This window comes from Apostichopus japonicus, chromosome 18, assembly GCF_037975245.1.
Source record: "Apostichopus japonicus isolate 1M-3 chromosome 18, ASM3797524v1, whole genome shotgun sequence".
In the NCBI taxonomy this organism is placed as follows: Eukaryota; Metazoa; Echinodermata; class Holothuroidea; order Aspidochirotida; family Stichopodidae; genus Apostichopus; species Apostichopus japonicus.
This window is the reverse complement of record NC_092578.1, coordinates 5,453,641-5,474,024: the sequence shown is the minus strand read 5'-3', so window position 1 is coordinate 5,474,024 and position 20,384 is coordinate 5,453,641. Positions and strand designations below refer to the sequence as shown.

Sequence of the window (20,384 nt, the reverse complement as noted above, 5' to 3'; positions counted from 1 at the left end):
AATCACAAAACTTTCCTAGCTATAGCGTGCTATAATCGGAGCCAATAAAGCAGATCTTTAATACTCGATAGCTAACTTTAAACTTTTTGTCTTCTTAAGTTCCTGTCACAGATATCACTGGTGGTAAGTGTGTGCGTCAGTCACTGCGTGACACCTGTGTGGGTGTTTTCATGACTTCAGCCATTAGTCTATAGTATCATGTAGGTAGAGAAATTAGTTCGTAAATTACAGAAAATGTCAGTCATGTCGCATTCCATCTTTCATCGTTGCAGTTTTGCCGAGAACATTCATCGATTACTTAAAGACAATTCTTTGAGATATTACAATTTACTGTATGCATGTACACACAAGATTGTGTTAATTTCTTGGCAATTTTTGAAATATAGGTTTTAGAAACTACGTTCATAAAAGAGAGGCTCACAAGTCCATCTCCCACCTGCCAACCATAAAACGGAAATTTCTCCATGTTGTGTGGTACAGTGTTTTGTCCAGTATTCTGCGATATATCACAACACCCAGATTGGTTCAGAGCCTTTGTTTGGTCTTTTAAAACTGAAAATGTTATGTACTTTACCAAAATTTCACAATTGTAGTCTTTTAAGTTGGGCATGTTTCTTGTAAAATAATGGTGTTAAGGGACATGATCAAGTCACTTTATCGGAATCAATCACTTTTTGCAATTGTTATAGTTTTTAGCCCCATTTGCTCTAAAGAGGCCAAAGACATTGGACCCAGCCAATGTCTTTGCATTCTTTCTCTTATGCATGTCTTTTGTTTCGGTTTTCCTTTACCACATCATTTGAATTTTTCTTTTTCATTTGTCTTGTTTGGCTTTGTGTGTTCTCTTTGCATGTGGTTCCATGAGATTCTTGTCATCAAAGTAATACTGTATATTACAAATGGCATTGTGCTACTTCATGTTGATGCGTGAGGTATTTTTCATCTGTGTCATGTTTAAGATTGTCGTGACTCTTTGCCTGACCTCAAAATTTTGACCAAATGCTAGTGGATTTCCCCTATTTGCCAGTAGAAACAGGAGGGGGGTGAGGGGGATAGCATTTTTCTGACAGTAGACATAACAAACATATACACATGGTAAGTTGGTTGAAAATCGTAAGTCAACATCGTAGGTCAGCTTGCGGCTTTGATAAGCCAATGAGGCTTCTTCGTGAGTTCCTGCTTGCAGGAGGATCTAAAACACATACATACATACACGCACACATACATACATACATATTATCATTGGGCTGCTGTCAAAAGCTGCCTATACATAATCTGATGTGTGTTGTAGTTTAGGAAAAAAGGCCAGTGAGAAGTTGATTATAGCCGGTAGATTTCTTGAAGCATGTGCATTTTTGTGGGTTTTTTTGCGGCTATGGTAAACGTGTGCCACAGACCACTTTTGCATGTATCTTGTATACTCTTGTTATTTCTTGCATGACCAATGTTTATTACATCACAGCCATCCATTAGTCCGCTCTGGTGAAATCTACCAGTAGCAGTTTTCGAAACCTTTTCATTTACTTCGCTCCTCCCTTACCTGTCTCCAGTCTACTTGTACACTCTCCTCATCTATCTAACCCTCTAAAATTGCTGATGTTTGTTAGTACCATGCCCTCTATCCCACATCTGGGACTTTGTCAACTCCAGGGAATCAATTTTATGTTCAGATTTTGTGTATCGGTTTGAAGGCTCTGGATATTGAAATATAAATGAAATACTATGGTTCGGGTGTACAAACAATCTGCTATACATCTTTGCACTTATTTTGCAAAGTATCATGCACAATATGCATGCAATATCATGCAATATCATGCAAAATGATAAACAATAAAATATTCACTGCACTCTCTTTCCTTCATTCGGTAATTTAAAGTAAGATCTAAGAGTGTGTATGGCAGGCATGAGCTTTTTCCGCGAATTTGCAGAATATCTGTGATTTCTTTTCTACCTTGGGGACAAAAACTATTATCCTACCACACTGTAGCATACGCAAACTGGAGCCTATACCGCAATTTTGGCAAAGTTCCGTGATTTTTTTTTTTACCCCAGGCTCATCCCTGGTATGGGAAGCTGTCAAAGACTGGATCCAGTGTTCACAATGTTTGTACTGTTAGTGTGACACAGACGGTCTATGTATGTAAAAACTATTTTATGTACAGCAGTGATGAGTGGCTACTATATTCAAACATTTACATGGCTGATATATATATCGAAATGAACATGTCTAGAGACAAGCTTTATAATTGAATTTGCAAATGATAAAAAATATTTCATTAAATTAATCTTCATGTTATAATAATACCAGTTTATATTCGATTCTTTATTCTACCTCTCATAATCCTCCGGGAATGATGTCATGATCATGTTTCCGCCCTCCAGGCACAACAGCACTTCACCTTGCAGCAAAAAGCGGTTCCCTTGAGGCTGCCCTCTGCATCCTGGCGAACAGATCCGATATGATCCTTTGTGACAAGAGCGGCTGGTCGGCAGTTCACCACGCGGCGTTTTACAATCACACACCCATACTGCGGATGATCATAAGGAGGGCGGAAGACCTCTTAGAATTTCAAACGATAGATGGGTAAGTTCTTGCTCCTGACTTGGAATAATTTTTTGGCCACGATGGGGTCTAGGAGGGAAAGGGAGGGTGTGGGAGGGGGTGTTGGAAGATTGAAAATGTGTGCCTGAATTTGACCATTGTTTTTCCTCATGCAACATACAATGAAAGGAAGAGAAGATTCATTATGTCTCGCCTTTTTTTTTCCCTGTAGTAGAAATACATAGTATAACAGATTTAAACATTATTCAGTGTTTAAGAAGCAGAAAATTTGATAAAAAGTTCACAATTTGCCATGATCCAAACATGTAAACACTGTTCTGTAAATGTGTACTTGTTGAAGTTAGTATCATACCAGTAAACAATTGTGTAACATTACGAGGTTCCTAGACATGGCAGATCTTGACTGTAACATGTAAGACATCTGTCAGTCACTTCCTAGGTAATGGTAGCACTCTCACATTAAACACAGTCAGTCTGGTTGCATAATTGGTCAAGTCAAGTGTGTCAGTAGGTTCTTGGTCAGTTGCTGACCTTGGTAACCGATTATTGTAGCATCCCATATGTAATGTAGTAAACATGTAAATTAGTATAGCGCCACCTTTCTGTAATCAACTCTATAGACGGTATTGGAAGATAACGGAGAGATTTGAAGATTAGAATGTAGTAGAGCATCGTAACACACGTCTCTTGTTTTGCGCTCTGCCTCTTTGTTCATTATTTATTCGTACCCTCATCTAACACCGAATGATATCCCACCATAACTCTTTCACAAGCTTCCCTTAGAGTCATCTCAGAAGATTAGCATTCATGTAAGGTGATGTGGTTGGCAATTTAGACATGCACTACCTAGATACACTACTACACTGTTGGCCTCATATACTGTAATGTTGATAATTACTGTATATATTAGTATCACATGTTAACGTATCGTACACTCTGTTTGGACAGGGAGGGCCACACGCCCCTTCTGATCGCCTCGAGCAGTGGAGCGTTGGAGTCCGTCTGTCTGTTGATAGCATTGGGAGCGGACATCACCAAGACCGACCAACAGGGTGACAACATGATTCACCTGGCCGCCCTGAGGTTCCACACCAACGTTCTGGAGCACTTCATCCAGTGGAATAACCCCGACGTTCCGGTCTGGGAAACGTTAGTAGGTGAGCGATGGCATAGGTAGTGTTTACTGATACATGTGATTGTGATGTCATCAACATAAATTGGATACTTTGGATGGTTGGGATAATTTGGTGCAAAATGTATTTTTAAGGGGAATAAACAGGAAAGGCATACATTAAATTGCCGAACTAATCATTATATTTATTATTATTGTTATTGCTATTGTTGTTGTTATTAGCAAGTAATGTAATCTCTGCATATTCGAAGGCATATATGAGGGTTTTGAATAGCAGTGATAAATTTGTTTGAAGCCTGCGAGTGGGACTTGACAAGATCAAGGAGTTTACCAGTTCAATTGAATGAATATGAAACACACAGTTGACAGAGAGCAAGTAGTTCTATAATGGTTACGTCCCTTCACCTGTGACTAGGTGTGATTACAGGTAAGACACCAAAGAAGACATGCATAAAACCGGCCTTTGTAATCCTGTGTTTCTGTAGCCGGCCATTTCACAGGTAAATGTGCATGTTTTTACATGCTTTCACATGTGCCTGAAACAGGTGCATGTGACACATGTGACCAAGTGTCAACATGTGTGTTTCTACATGTGGCAAACCTGAGAATATCCAATCCAAGTATTATACAATACATAGAAAAGTTGGGAAAATTCTGTCACAGAAAACAAATTACAAATTACACACATATGCACACATTGAAATTCTTACCATAGGTTGTCAGAAATTCCCTGTGTCAACCTGTGTTGTGGGGTTTCCACACTCTTTCCCAGGAGAAACCTGTGATAGTGTTTGAAGAGGAATTAAAAAGGAGCAATTCTGTCTCAAATCGTGTCAAACTTACGCTTTTTGCATGCAAAAAAAGTCTCACATTCCCAACCATTTTGGTTTTGTGGTGTGAAGCAGTCAATTGTGTAACAGTGAGTGATATGGGTGATATGATATCTGTGATGGGCTCGTTGCAGTCCTATCATCAAGGACACAGGAGTATTCTACCGAATCAAGTTTTTAACCAATAGCTTGTTTCAATGTACCATTGTAAGTACAGTGTCCAATGATTTGAGAAAGTTATGCTGAACTCAAGGGTTTAGGCCTAGAGGATAAAGTGTAGCATAATCACCTTAAAGTAATTGTACCCTTGTATGAGAGTAAGGATATTCAAATTATTTAAGGTGAAAGAAATGCCTTTCTTAAAGTATTTTTACTTATTTCGTTTTCATTTTCAAGAAATGTTGAATTCCGAAAGCTTTAAGAAGAGAGACAGTGCTGTTCGATCACTAGAAATCTTAACAACTTCCAGTCTGCAGCATAGTAATTCAATACTGAAAGCAAGTGAGTACCATTCTGTGTTTAATGTTACACAGTAATTTAATACTGAATGCAAGTGAGTACCATTCTGTGTTTAATGTTTCACAGTAATTCAATACTGAATGCAAGTGGGTATCATACTGTGTTTAATGTTACACAGTAATTCTATACTGAATGCAAGTGAGTATCAAGCTGTGTTTAATGTTACACAGTAATTTAATACTTAATGCAAGTGAGTACCATTCTGTGTTTAATGTTACACAGTAATTTAATACTGAATGCAAGTGAGTACCATTCTGTGTTTAATGTTTCACAGTAATTCAATACTGAATGAAGGTGGGTATCATACTGTGTTTAATGTTACACAGTAATTCAATACTGAATGCAAGTGAGTACCATTCTGTGTTTAATGTTACACAGTAATTCTATACTGAATGCAAGTGAGTATCATTCTATGTTTAATGTTACACAGTAATTCTATACTGAATGCAAGTGAGTATCATGCTGTGTTTAATGTTACACAGTACTTCAATACTGAATGCAAGTGAGTACCACACACTGTTTAATGTTACACAGTAATTCAATACTGAAAGCAAGTGAGTTTCATTCTGTGTTAATGTTACACAGTAAAAACAAGTTAGTACTATCTTATACTTAATGTTGTGGGGTTTATACCCCCTCCCCCCGAGACCTAATTATATATTTTTAGTCTAAAGAATCCTCACAATGCACCATATGATGTCTCCAATATCATTTTCTTGTGTGGGGGAGGTAGCCCCACCTCGAGAGTCCCTACGTGGGAGTCCACTTTGACGACCACAGGGGTCACATCCTCCCTAAGATCATGGATCCATCCCTGGCTATGGGGTAGGAATGTTGGAATTCTGATCAAAGCAGCAAACTTACAGAAAACACATATTGCCCTTTCCTTTCCTTTTCAGATGGGATACCAGCCTTAGTCAACATAATGAAGCTAAAACACCAGGAAATGCAGTCGTTGGGGGCAGCAGTGCTCTGCAACATGGCCAAGGAAAACGAATCGGTTTGTCTTGCCATAGCCGCCTCGGGCGCCATCCCTATCTTGATCCGTCTTCTCGGATCCGTGACCGACGACATCCAGTCCAGAGTCGCCATCATCCTGGCCGATCTCGCGCGGTTCGAGGACAACCGGTCCGCCATCGCCTCTCAGGGCGGCATCCCTCCGTTGATACACCTGCTAGATTCCGAACTGGAGGACGTACTCGTGAATGCGGTCAACGCCATCAGGGTGATATGCCTCGGAAACCAAGACAATCAGACCCTGGTGGCCAAGCACGGTGGCATCGAACCTCTGACAGAATTCTTGGAGACAGACTCAGGTACGTGTACTTTTCATGATATTTAGATTGATTTTAGATTGAAGATTGATTGATTTAGATTGCAGTAAAATCAAGGAATTGATGTGGTACATTTAAAGTAGAACGATAGTGACAGAAAAAAAATCTCTCATTTTCATATATAATGTAGTTTATACCAAGCAACATATTTTTTTAATTTTCCAAATAGCACACCGGAAAGTTATTAAAAATTGAATTAAAACATCGTTTTTTCGTGTCCGTAATTTAGGAATTTGCAAACACTGCAACGACCTTGAACAGCCCTCAGGTCAGTGAATGACGTCACTGTGATGATCTTTTCTGTTGTGAACTGTTCAGTACGGAGATGTGCGTGCATTTCGTGTCAGCATAACTGTTATTTCCCGGCGTAATGTTCAAGACATAAATAGATAATGAATATCATGGTATTTCTTGATTTCTTCACCACGTGTTTACAACTTTTTTTTTTTACGAAATTTGCGACGATTTCGCAACGATTTTCCAATATCTAAAGAGGTAACTCGCAAGCTGACCCAAAGTAACGTAAATCTCAAGATCACGTTTTTGGCGGGTTTTATACAGAGTGATGTATGAATGTGCTCACTTACAAGTCAAACTGGCACAATAACAATAGTGATGATAGTCTCAAACGTAGTTTAGTATAACATCCGAAAGAAAATCCAAAGTTCTAAACAAAGTAGATTCGCTTGTATGCACTAGGCCTACTGTAAAACATAAATGTTCCTTGTTCCGTGCGTTATTAAATCCAACAGAAAGGTTTCATTGAGCTTGAAATACAACAGCATTTGAACTCAATCGAGTAGTTAGTCTAGCTCTAACAATTTTCTCACTACATGCAATGCCTATTGCGTTTATTCACATGCATGCCTCGTGGTTTGGGCTTCAGGAGGAATCGTATTCTAGCCCAACTTCACGTAGGTCCGCAAACGGTACTTTCACACTGTGCAAAGATAAGTCACAGTGTGCGCTACCGTAAGTAATACACGATGTTTTGTTTCGCTCGAGCATACACACATTTCCTATTCGTATTACATTTAAAGTGGTTTGGAGGGTATGAACACATCTCTGCCCAAAAAGACTCTGCCTAAGCGACGTCTATGCCCCAATTGAAATTTGCACGTGGATTCTCTCCTCACATAGTCATTAGGTTGTTCACGTCTGACATGTCTTCCAGTTCCAGCACTTACTGTTACATTTATCGGGATATATATAAATAATGCGGCATAAAAGCATCAATCTTTCAAACTTTAGTGACCTTGCCACACGCAAATTTCAATTGGGCCCGAGATGGCTCTATGACCGATTATTCCGTAATTTACATTGGGGCAGTCGGCTTCACTAAAACGACAAGAAAAAGCAGGAACAATAACACCTTATTAAAATTAGACCGTTAAAGTAGAACGATAGTGACAGAAAAAAAATCTCTTATTTTCATATATAATGTAGTTTATATGTTACCAAGCAACATATTTTTTTAATTTTCCAAATAGCACACCGGAAAGTTATAAAAAAGGGAATTAAAACATCGTTTTTTCGTCTCCGTAATTTAGGAATTTGCAAACACTGCAACGACCTTGAACAGCCCTCAGATCAGTGAATGACGTCACTGTGATGATCTTTTCTGTTGTGAACTGTTCAGTACGGAGCTGTGCGTATGGAAAGCCATTTTAACATTTAATCGGGAATTTTAGATATCTGAAATTGTTTCTTATTTCAGATATCTGAAATTGAATTCGAGATATCTTAAATAGATTTCGAGATAGCTGAAATTCTAATTCAGATATCTGAAATTGAATTCGAGATATCTAAAATAGATTTCGAGATATCTGAAATTCTAATTCAGATATCTGAAATTCAATTCGAGATATCTGAAATTGAATTCGAGATATCCGAAATTGAATTCGAGATATCTGAAATTCTATTTCAGATATCTGAAATTCAATTCGAGATATCTGAAATTCAATTCGAGATATCTGAAATTGAATTCAAGATATCTGCAATTCTAATTCGAGATATCTGAAATTGAATTCGAGATATCTGCAATTGAATTCGAGATATCTGAAATGCATATGCATAAATTTCCAATTAAATGTTAAAATGGCATGTATGGAAAGCCATTTTAACATTTAATCGGGAAATTTCAGATATCTGTAATTGAATTCGAGATATCTGAAATTGAATTCGAGATATCTAAAATTCTATTTCAGATATCTGAAATTGAATTCGAGATATCTGAAATTGAATTCAAGATATCTGAAAATGAATTCGAGATATCTGAAATTTTATTTCAGATATCTGAAATTGAATTCGAGATATCTGGAATTGAATTCGAGATATCCAAAATTCTATTTCAGATATCTGAAATTGAATTCGAGATATCCGAAATTGAATTCGAGATATCTGTAATTTAATTTGAGATATCTGAAATTATTTCGAGATATCTGAAATTCCTTATTAAATGTTAAAACGGCTTTCCATATGTGCGTGCATTTCGTGTCAGCATAACTGTTATTTTCCGGCGTAATGTTGTTATGTTGGAATGCGAGAGGTCTCGATAACTAATTCTTTAACGAGACACAAGCCTGGGTTGGTTTCCGTAAGGAACACAGACAAATTGACGAGTCTAGAGATTTTAAATGAGAACGTAAACTATATTGAACAATGGATTTCGAACCAACAACAACAAGTGGTAATTACAAATATATAGAAAATTACTCACAAACTTAACAAGATAGGATACACTTTAAAACACGCTGGTCTCTTCCAACGGCGATATCCCTCAGCGGCCACGACCTCGATGACGACGATTCTCGGTCCGTTGTACCGCGAAATTCACTGGTCCTCGACGAAGTTTCTCGCGATCCCAGAAACAGCAGTCACCTTCTTTCCGGCGATGCTCCAAAATAGAAGACGGACTTCCAGCCACAATAGAGTGAAGCACAAGTCGAACTTCTCGCCGACAAAATATTACCAGAGTCAGTCCAAAATCAGCTTTATAGCCACCAACTCCTGGCGTAACGAACTTCCTCAACGGAGACAGAAATTCTTCACCTTCTCCGCAATAACGACTGAAAACTGTAGTATCACAGTAAAGTCCTCTTCAAACTTCTGAATGGAAGTGTAGAATCAATCTTGGTATCGATATCTCAATCCTTCAGAAAATACTGGTAGTTGAGCACTGACGATATATAGTAGAATGATATAATATGTGTCGTCGCTTGTATTCGTACAGAAACTGAGAAACTCTCCGATCTGGGCGGGTTTTTATACGATTCGCCATGTCAAGAATCATCTAGATCTTTCTCGATACACCTGACCCAGTTTTTCTATTCTTGGAAGTCCTTTGCATCTCTTGCGAACGTTCCAGAGAATTCACGATGTGTACAGCTTACACGCGATCTCACGTAAACCGACGTCAACCCGAGACCAGCGCGTCATCATGAGGAATACACTAGAACAATCGTGTATCATAACATTCTGACACGGTAACCCGACCTAATTTCTCAAATACTGTTTTATCACGTAGGCAATTTCAATACTTTCTATATTATAACATTAGGTTTCTCATTAGCAGTTAACTAGCGTTAGGCTACAATGGGCCCTCGTAACAATGTTCAAGACATAAATAGATAATGAATATCCTGGTGTTTCTTGATATCTTCACCACGTGTTTACAAGTTTTTTTTTACGAAATTTGCGGCGATTTCGCAACGATTTCCCAATATCTGAAGAGGTAACTCGCAACTTCGCAAGCTGACCCAAAGTAACGTAAATCTCAAGATCACGTTTTTGGCGGGTTTTACACAGAGTGATGTATGAATGTGCTCACTTACCAGTCAAACTGGCACAATAACAATAGTGATGATAGTCTCAAACGTAGTTTAGTATAACATCCAAAAGAAAATCCAAAGTTCTAAACAAAGTAGATTCGCTTGTATGCACTAGGCCTACTGTAAGACATAAACGTTCCTTGTTCCGTGCGTCATTAAATCCAACAGAAAGGTTTCATTGAGCTTGAAATACAACCGCATTTGAACTCAATCGAGTAGTTAGTCTAGCTCGAACAATTTTCTCACTACATGCAATGCCTATTGCGTTTATTCACATGCATGCCTCGTGGTTTGGGCTTCAGGAGGAATCGTATTCTAGCCCAACTTCACGTAGGTCCGCAAACGGTACTTTCACACTGTGCAAAGATAAGTCACAGTGTGCGCTACCGTAAGTAATACACGATGTTTTGTTTCGCTTGAGCATACACACATTTCCTATTCGTATTACATTTAAAGTGGTTTGGAGGGTATGAACACATCTCTGCCCAAAAAAACTCTGCCTAAGCGACGTCCATGCCCCAATTGAAATTTGCACGTGGATTCTCTCCTCACACAGTCATTAGGTTGTTCGCGTCTGACATGTCTTCCAGTTCCAACATTTACTGTTGAATTTATCGGGATATATATAAATAATGCGGCATAAAAGCATCAATCTTTCAAACTTTTTTACTTTAGTGACCTTGCCACACGCAAATTTCAATTGGGCCCAAGATGGCTCTATGACCGATTATTCCGTAATTTACATTGGGGCAGTCGGCTTCACTAAAACGACAAGAAAAAGCAGGAACAATAACACCTTATTAAAATTAGACCGTTAAATATCTCACCCAGAGTATCAAATCTCCTCTCTGGTGTAGGTTGTTTATCGAGTCCAATATAGAGTAGGTTGCAACTAAACTTACACACTAAGTGCACACTGCTGAAGTACACTACGCCGAGCTCACTTTGTTATCATCATAATGACGTCACATGTCACTGTAGATCACGTGATAATCATATCGCTGTTCGCGAAAACCCCAATTTTTGTTGAAAAAGTCAACGAGCTTAGGAATTTTTTTAAAGCCTTTCCCAACATCGGATTGACTTGAATTTTCACAGGTGTAATATGGAAACCAACTAGAATACTCTTGAATAAAATCGTATTTTTTCGTCGATGCTGAAAAATCACTATCGTTCATCTTAAAATGTCTCACGCAGTGTATCAAATCTCCTCTCTGGTTTAGGTTGTTTGTAGAGTCCAATATAGAGAAGGTTGCAACTAAACTTACACTAAGTGCACACTGCTGAAGTACACTACGCCGAGCTCACTTTGTTATCATCATAATGACGTCACATGTCACTGTAGATCACGTGATCATCATATCGCTGTTCGCGAAAACCCCAATTTTTGTTTAAAAAATCAACGAGTTTAGGAATTTTTTTTAAGCCTTTCCCAACATCGGATTGACTTGAATTTTCACATGTGTAATATGGAAACCAACTAGAATACTCTTGAATAAAATCGTATTTTTTCGTCGATGCTGAAAAATCACTATCGTTCATCTTTAAATTTCAAAATAGATTCTGGAAATTTTTGCAAAAGGAGGTGACAAGAAAAGCTGTATACAAAAAAAAAAAAAGTTCTCGGTTCTTGGTCTGTCAATGAAAGACTAATTTTGCGGACAAGCAAATGTGAAATTTCCCAGTTCCCTTCTTGGCACCCCCCACCCCCCCCCCCCCATGAGATATTCTTTTTCCATCACATCCTTCTTAATAATTCACATTTTGATCTGGATTTTTTTTTCGTTTTTCTTCTAATGAAGAGATTGATATCGAACTCGCCTTTATTTTTCTCGTTTTCTACGGTTTTTTCAGATTTACTGCAGGCAGCATCCGCGGCTGCTCTAGCCGCCATCACACATAACCATAAACAGAATCAAGATCTTGCTATAGACGCTGCCAAGCCGTTAGTCGGTCTCTTGAAACTGCGTAACATGGAGGTTCAGGTGAAGGCAGCAGCGGCCTTGGAGTCTCTAGCCGAGAGCAACCCACACAGCCAGGAGGCCATCCTAGCCCTGGATGCGCCAACTCACCTGATACGACTCCTCAAGGTCAGAAAAATAGTTTGCGTACTCCAAGGTTCCACTTTTACTTCACTAACAACTACGAGGGCTGTGGAAGCTCTTTCTGTTTACGACTATAATGCACAGCAGGTTCATCTGTTACATGAGCATTTACAAGTCAGACATGAGCTTTTTCCGCAAATTTGCGCAATATCCGTGATGTCTGTTCTACCTTGGGGACAAAAACTATTATCCTAACACACTGTAGCATATGCAAACTGGAGCCTATACCGCAATTTTTGCAAAGTTTGGTAATTTTTTTTTACCCCAGGCTCATCCCTGACAAGTACAGAAGTGCCAAGGAATTCTTTACCTAGGATGTAGGAACTGTTTATGTGTTGTTTTTATGTTTCTTATCACTTTTTTTAACTGATATTCGTTGGTATGATAATAAAACATTTATTTATTATAACATAATTTAGAGGTGAGGAAAAAAAAAGTGATTTGAATCTACATGGCATTCTTCTTTTTTTAAGCACTGTTTTTTCCTTTACTGACGTGGTAGAGTTAAACAATTTTGGGAAGTTCACTCTCGTTTTTTACAGATATGGGCGTTAGATGTGAAAGAACAGGCAGCTTGTACTCTTTGGGCCCTGGCAGGTCACACCAGACCGCAACAGAAAATGATCGCCGAGTGTATAGGAATCAGTGGAATCATTGACTTGATCGTGAAATCAGAAAGGCTTAAACACGTCGGTAAGAGAAATCATGGACTTTATTCAGACAGACAGACAGATAGACAGACAGACAGACAGACAGACAGACAGACAGACAGACAGACAGACAGACAGATAGACAGAAAGACAGATAGACAGACAGACAGACTTGGATGAATACTTGTAATATCAAGCTGTATTAAATGTTATGACATATGCCAGACCTTAACATTTTAGTTAGATGTATAAAATAACTTGTAGTCTGCAGGACAGAAATTTGCTCGTCTCAACAGACCATTAAAACTTGGCCCTGTCCTAACTGTTTTATGCATACTTTAACTATAACTGATATTCATAACCATAACACACATTTTTTCTATAGATCTTCATACAAACTTTACTGCTAGAGAAATTTTTCACCGCCTATCTATGAACACAGGTGTCGGCATATGGAATTGTTTAGATAGTACCATAAAAAATGCCGAAACTATACTTTCCTTTAAATCTAAACTGAAATCTCATTTGCTTAATGATTATTTGTTTTCTAGGTGTTTTTTTTATTACTTTTCATCTGTTGCTTCTTTCTGTCTGTTTTGAGCCCACCAAGCATTCTTGCTTCCTTCTTAATTCTCAGTCTTTTCCTTTTCTGCCCGCAGGATGTAAAGCCACCATCGCTCTCACGAGAGAAAGTTTTGACTATCAGAATAAGATCAAGGAGGAGAACGGCATCCTGCCTCTCGTAAGGATTTTGAGGTCAACGAAGACTTCTGAGAGAGTCTTGCTGACAGTCATTCAGGCTTTGGGCGCTCTCTGTTTGGGTAAGTTACCACTCCTAGGAGTGTTAGCTCAGTGGTAAATGCCGGTGCCTTTCAATCATAAGGTCCCAAGTTCAAGTCACTCCAAGATTAATGTATGTCGTCCAGTTACAGAGTTGTTGACAATTCATAATCATGGATGCTAAATATGAATCTAAGAGACTGACTTCGGTCAGCTTCCAGCTTTGATAAGCCAATAATGGCTTCTTCGCGAGTTTCTGCTTGCAGGAGGATCTAATATACATACATACATTCATACGTTAAAAAGGAAAGGCTGCAGCAGCTGCATACTCCCCTGCAGCAAGGCTGCATCGACATCTAACAATGTAGATTATCTCGGCAATTCAGCAGTGCCTATTGTGTGCATAGACTACAGGGTCCACTTGTCTGAAACTACACATCACAAATGGTTAATACATCCTACGCAGCCTGGCTGCAGGATGCTGCAGCCCCCCTCAGCATCTTACTCTTTGACAAAGTGCCTTAGTTGTTATTATTGTTAATTCCTTGTTACCTGAATGAGGCAAAGTTATCTCGCAGGTCTTTGATAGAGCTAAAAAGATAAGAAACGTGACCATGTTTTATACATCATGGATTGTAATAAGCAGTGGTTGTATAAAAAAATCAACTAATTATAATTCAGCCATTGTTTTAAAAATTAAGTATGTTATACACTTACTAATTCTTTTCTTTGGTGTCATCTGATTAGAATTTTTTTTTTCATCAAATAAGAACTTCAAAAGTGTGGTTGTCTTCTTTTGATGCTTGTATTTGTTTTTTTGTTTTTTTTAAATTTATTTCGGTCTTCTTTCCCGTTTGATAACACCCTTGATGATACCCAGGTGTCGCCAACAGGAATAATAAGGTGACCCAGGAGAAGATTTCGGAGGAAGGTGCCATCAATACCCTGGTACAGCTGCTCTTGGCATCACGTAATGAATACATCAGGGTGGAGATTGCTATCACACTGGGCTGCATCATCTTAGGAAACAAGAAAAACCAGGAGTTGTTGTTAGATGAGTCAGCTTTCAGTGTCCATCTGCTACTGGATCTGCTCTACTCCACCGATACGGTACTACACCAATATTTTATCGGTTTAAAGCAATTTTTAAGTGTTTATTGGGGGGGGGGTGTTTGGGTTGGTGTTTTGGTGCCACAACTATTGGATCTGTAGTATTGTTAAAAAGTCAGCTTCTTTTGCAGAAAAAAGAGATAGGAGATGGAAAGACATCACCACCTTGTCTTGACCAGAACCAATAAGTTATGACCATGATACCACATGGAGAAGTACACAAACCTCTCTATTTTTTTTTCTTTTTTGCAATGAATATCTGCAAAGAATTTTTCAAATATTTTCTGAATTTTGTGATTTAAAAAAAAAAATATATATTTATATATTAATATATATATATACTGTATACAACCTTCCTTACCAGTTTCAAACCTCTGGACATACAATCAGCGTCCATAGGCTAGTGGTTAGGGTGTCCGCATATAAAGCCGGAGGCCCGGGTTTGAATCCCGGTGGAGGCTGGAAGCTTTTTCACTGCTCTTGATTTTCCAACTCACTATGATTTCAATTATACATTTTATATTCTTCTCATCTTATCACATCTCTCTAGGCTGTCCAATTAAGAGCCGGCTCTGCCTTGGCCACGTTCGCCTTCAATAACACTACCCAGCAGTACGCGATACGAGAGGCTGGTGGAATAAAGATGAGTGCCTTCCAGAGGTTCCTGGACTCGGAGAACGAAGAATACAAAGCTCACGCTGCATTTCAGGTGAGTAAATAAAATATAAATTATATCAAAATTATTAAATATTGAGAGCAGCTCCTTGAGCTGATTGTGGTCAAACTGTAATTACTCTCTATACTAACCTCCTTCACCCTTCCCCCTCCCCATCATTATTCTGTTCATTTCTTGACTATACAAGTTCCATTTCAGAGAATGAAAAGACTAGTCCAAAAAAACATATATATTTATGCAGTGGTTAATATATCTATATATCAATGGTAAAGAGTCTGGGCAGTGGAATTCTTTGAAATTAAATGGAATAATTATTTCTTCGCTATTAATTATCTTGCGCTGTGTGTTAAAATTGGTAGAAAGGTGTTTTGATTTGATCGGTTCAATCAATTACCTGGAGGCATTGCCTAGTTTATACTTTTATCAATAAAGTGCATTGTATGAAATATTTTTGGATGGAAATCCCATTCTTTCTATATATCTCAAGTTATAAATGGCCTTTCCTTTTTGCTTCACCTTTAGATTGTAATCTTAGCAAGGGTTATTGTGGACAGAGATCAGGTGTCATTATCCGCAGAAGGGGTCACGACCTTGGTGGGCATGCTGAACTCCACCAAAGATGAAACCATTATACTGTCAGGTAAGAATAATTAGTACTGAATCATCATATTAAATCATAAAATTAAGCGCTGACACAGCCTCTTACTAATTGTCAACCAATGGCAAAACAACCTCCTCAAACTTGGGACCAGTAAGTTGAATTTACCAGAAGCTGGTACATTCTCACCATGGACTCAAAATCCTTGCAAACCAACGCAATGTCTCCTTCTCTGAAGGTCAACTTTGGAAAAGAACAGAGCAAGATTTCATTCCAAAACATTATTTTGTATCACAAGTTCCGCGCTCTTTAAGAGAACAGAATTCACAGGTCGGAAAACATTCAAGAGTACAGAGAATGCTAGATCATTAAGTACCAGATTGAGGGGGAGGGGGGGGGGGTCATTGTGCATAGAAGTAAAATGTATTTTACAATAAATGCTAAATTAGAAGTGTATTTGTGATAAAGCTAGTACTTTAAAAAGGTTGTGTTGATTTTCATGAACCAATAGAAACTGCTTCAGCATTTTGACAGGTTCGTTCCATTTTCGTTTCTCCAGGGAGTTTAATAGCGAGTCTGGCTCACACAAGAGCTGGTATTCCCGATGCTATCATCACCTCTGGAGCTGTCGACATCCTAATCACACATCTCTTCTCGGAGAATATCGAGGTCCGGGCTGCTGCTGCCGTGGCCCTAGGGTATCTGACCTATAACAGAACGGCGACACGAATGCTTCTGATCGCGACCAGAAATACCCCCGGCCTCTACAAGAGGCTCATGGACAATATCGACAAAGATGCCAAGATCGCCAGCGATTTTACCGAGGAATTTAATAGACAACAGATTGTCGGTCTTCCAGCCTTAAGGTATCGAAAACAATGTCTTAATCTTGAAAAGATCTGTTTACTTCTGTGTAGTTGTGATGGATTTGTACATGTAGCATCACCGAGTACTTCACCTCTGGTCAAAGTCCCTACCCTCTCCTCCTCTTCCTCCCCCTCCTCCTCCACCTCCTCATCCTAACCACCCAATCTGTCTAGAAGATTGAGAACGTTATGACCTTTAGTTATCTATACAGGGTGTTTCTTTTTGCTAGCCATCCAGACTTTGCTTGATATTTATCAGCTAGTCTTACGATCATATTTGCTGTGCAGAATAGATTGATAAATATCCTTTTGAATTCTCGTGGGCATATCCTAGATGTTATTTGTGCCCGGTTTTACCAGTGTTCCAGTTTTTTCTTCTGTTCAAAATCACCATAGCAATCCGTGTGAACTGTAAGAAGCTTGGGCACCATATCATTGTCATTGTTTAATACCACCTTGAGTATTAACATAGGATCCAAGGAGTACTCCTCATCAACCTGTTGTGTCCAACAAAGGAAAGTTAGAACCCTATCCAATCCAAGTTTAATATAATATAAGTGAAAAAATGAAAGAAAAACACAAAATTGATTGCTGTCATTGTACAGCTATGACATCACATCTGGTTTTGCTTCAATTTTCACTTCTGGTACAAACTGTGAAAATTTCGATTTTCAAAATATCTTGAAAATGCAATGTAAGAATTGCATGAACATTTCACCAAGATGCATAGTGTATGTTCTTCTTCATTTGGTCAAATATAAACATTTTCTTCTTTGGACAATCCTTTTAAGCCAGCAATTAGCACCTTTCAACATCGAAAAGTGAAATCGTTCATTTATTTGATTTATTACGCAGCCTTGAGAAACATGGAGGTCCACCAGTCATACCACCCTCAAGGCAGAGAGGTATGTACCATTCTTATGTTTAATCTGCGGAGCTATAAATACCAGCTGCAGGGTCTGGAATACATCACTGTTAAAGAAATGATCAAAAATCGCCAAATGACGTGAAATTTTGTCTGTCAAGAAAGACTGGAAGGGGTAAAGATATTCATCAGCACAACCATACTGTACTTTCATTGACTATACTTGCGGTTTCAGGATTAATATTGAGGCAAAAAGGGGTAGGGGTGGGGGGAAGTGGTGTTAAAGGAGAACAGCATCCAACCATCATCATTGTTGTATGTGATAGAACTAACTGCGATGAAGAACTCAGGTTACCTTATTCCATTTGGTGAACTATCAATGGCAAAGACATCTCACTTTAAGACGTGGCCGTTATTCAAGCATTTTGTATGACAGTATTGGATCTTATGCAAACAGCAAGTGAAATTAAAGTTAAAGACTTCCAAAAATTATTTGGATATGTTTAGGATATTTGCTTTTTTTTTTAATTCAGGAGATGTAAAGCATAATAGTTTTGCCTGGTTTATGTGAACATAACCAGTATTTGGTTGACTTCAATCATCTATCCATTCTTCTCGCCAGGCCAATCTGCCAAAGGTTTTCGCTCACACACGAGTATGGGCGTGTACGACCGAAAGACCACAATGATCAGAGTGCCAAGGATGTCCTCTGCACCGGCCGTACCGCGAGACTCTCGTCCAGTTCCAGCCATCAAGATATCTGGAGATACCAGGGTAGGAAAAGGGGGTGAAGAGAAGGGAAGCGGGGACAAAGTCAGGACGAAGAAGTCCGAAATGAAGGTAGCGTGGGATTAGGATATGAAATAATCTTGGGAGAAGCAAACTGTTAACTTATCACTCTAGTATAGTAACCGTGCAGGTACTTCTTGTTTCGATGATTGGTCGTGTGAAAAATTGTGAATTAACTGTTACTTTATGCAAGAAATTATTCATCCTGTTAATATTTGTTTGTTTGTAGTAAGACCAGTTTTACGAATGCAATTATGAATTCTTACCTAATAGGTGTGCCGCTAGCCATCGTAGTTGGAAGGTTAGCTTAATTTATTCTAATGAAATCATGCTATGTAGAGAGATTTGAAAGTGACTACTCACTTGTATTTCATTGATAGCAACATTCTCTAGACCAGGGGTTCCCTAACTGGGGTGCATGAACCTCCAGGGGGTGCGTGATTCCATCGCAGGTGGTTTGTGAGACGTTTCTGAAAGTCAAAACTAGAGTCCTTTTTGTTGAGCTAACATCTGATATGTCATATAATTTAGTAATGTACAAAAGTCGTACCTATCGACAAACTCTTTTGCGTTCCATACGCATATGTTGCCATAGTAGTACCGTACCATGCATGTGATACTTGATCTTTTACGAAGTACTGTTATGGGTATTATAGTATAATAATGACTCAGATCATGTCTCGAAAAGTTGGGGGTTCGTGGACAACTCTGACATCCACAGGGGATTCATGGTGGGATAAAGTTAGGAAAACCCTGCTCTGGACATACATATGTGATTTGGTTGGCTTGGTGGGTGGTTTCTAGCTCTCTGGAGTGTAGTATTCTCAAATAACTAAAGACATTTCATTGCAATTTTGGACCAAGTTCATGGAAAGGATTAATGATATTGGTGTAAGGTGACTCAATTTCCGGGGACAGTCCCCTGAGGTTGTGTACCTTCCCCAGATTAAAAGTGTCCTCTGAAATGTCCCCGGATTATTTTGGTGCTGTCGCAGGATTATCACAGAATATTTTGTAAGACTTCCCCAAAATAATTTCGAATTTACATATTTGACCTTTTCGTTTGTAGAAACAGCTTGAATGTTAGCTGTATTTGTCCACCACTACAAAATGTAGAGATTTTTAATTGTTCACAGATAAAGGCAAACCAGATTATTGAATAATTTCTTACCCTATAATTCGAATTGAAAAACGTCATGTTAGTGATGAATAATGAGTTACCTTCAATTGGGTTCTTTTGAAAAGGAAAGACATTTTATGGGAATTTCAAGTGACAATCAAGTATAAAAGAAAGAGTTGTAAATAGTGAAGGGTTTGTATGTAAACATGTGAATGTTTACTAATGGTAATTAGATAGTTTAAAAGTCCCAATACTTGTTTGCTGATGAATTTAGGAAAACAAACTTCCGAAGCAGATTCAGTGTTTGTTATTCTAAATGCACTCTGACCAGGTGGGTTTAATTTAAAAAAGCTGTTGCAATCGAAGAAAGAAATTTAACGAACGAACGATTTACCATAAAATCACTACGACCGCCCATAGGCCTAAGCCGTCTAACGGTTGTAAACAAAACAGAGAGATTTGATTGGCGCATTATCTCTTGGGTGGGATTAGCAAATTTTGATTGAAGTTTGTAGAATCTACAGACTCGCCGTTAATAAATCTGGCAAATTTTATTCAGCTCAAAATGTTTAACGACAGGTAACTCAATAAAAATAATGAATAATGATATGAAAATT

The 20,384-nt window shown here is 38.5% G+C and overlaps 1 protein-coding gene across 1 annotated transcript in view; it reads left to right on the top strand.

Annotated features, from left to right (window-relative positions):
• LOC139958582 (ankyrin and armadillo repeat-containing protein-like) overlaps positions 1–19,812 on the top strand; it is a 28,156-nt gene extending 8,344 nt beyond the window's left edge. Inside the window, exons 7-19 of the mRNA XM_071955734.1 lie at positions 2,383–2,584; positions 3,512–3,720; positions 4,922–5,026; positions 5,944–6,360; positions 12,063–12,298; positions 12,856–13,006; positions 13,623–13,784; positions 14,624–14,853; positions 15,404–15,562; positions 16,052–16,169; positions 16,687–16,993; positions 17,849–17,898; positions 18,481–19,812. Of these exons, the coding sequence (XP_071811835.1) occupies positions 2,383–2,584; positions 3,512–3,720; positions 4,922–5,026; positions 5,944–6,360; positions 12,063–12,298; positions 12,856–13,006; positions 13,623–13,784; positions 14,624–14,853; positions 15,404–15,562; positions 16,052–16,169; positions 16,687–16,993; positions 17,849–17,898; positions 18,481–18,713 (2,579 nt within the window). The 3' untranslated portion in view covers positions 18,714–19,812. The remainder of the gene's footprint in view (positions 1–2,382; positions 2,585–3,511; positions 3,721–4,921; positions 5,027–5,943; positions 6,361–12,062; positions 12,299–12,855; positions 13,007–13,622; positions 13,785–14,623; positions 14,854–15,403; positions 15,563–16,051; positions 16,170–16,686; positions 16,994–17,848; positions 17,899–18,480) is intronic.
• Positions 19,813–20,384: the final 572 nt, after the last annotated feature.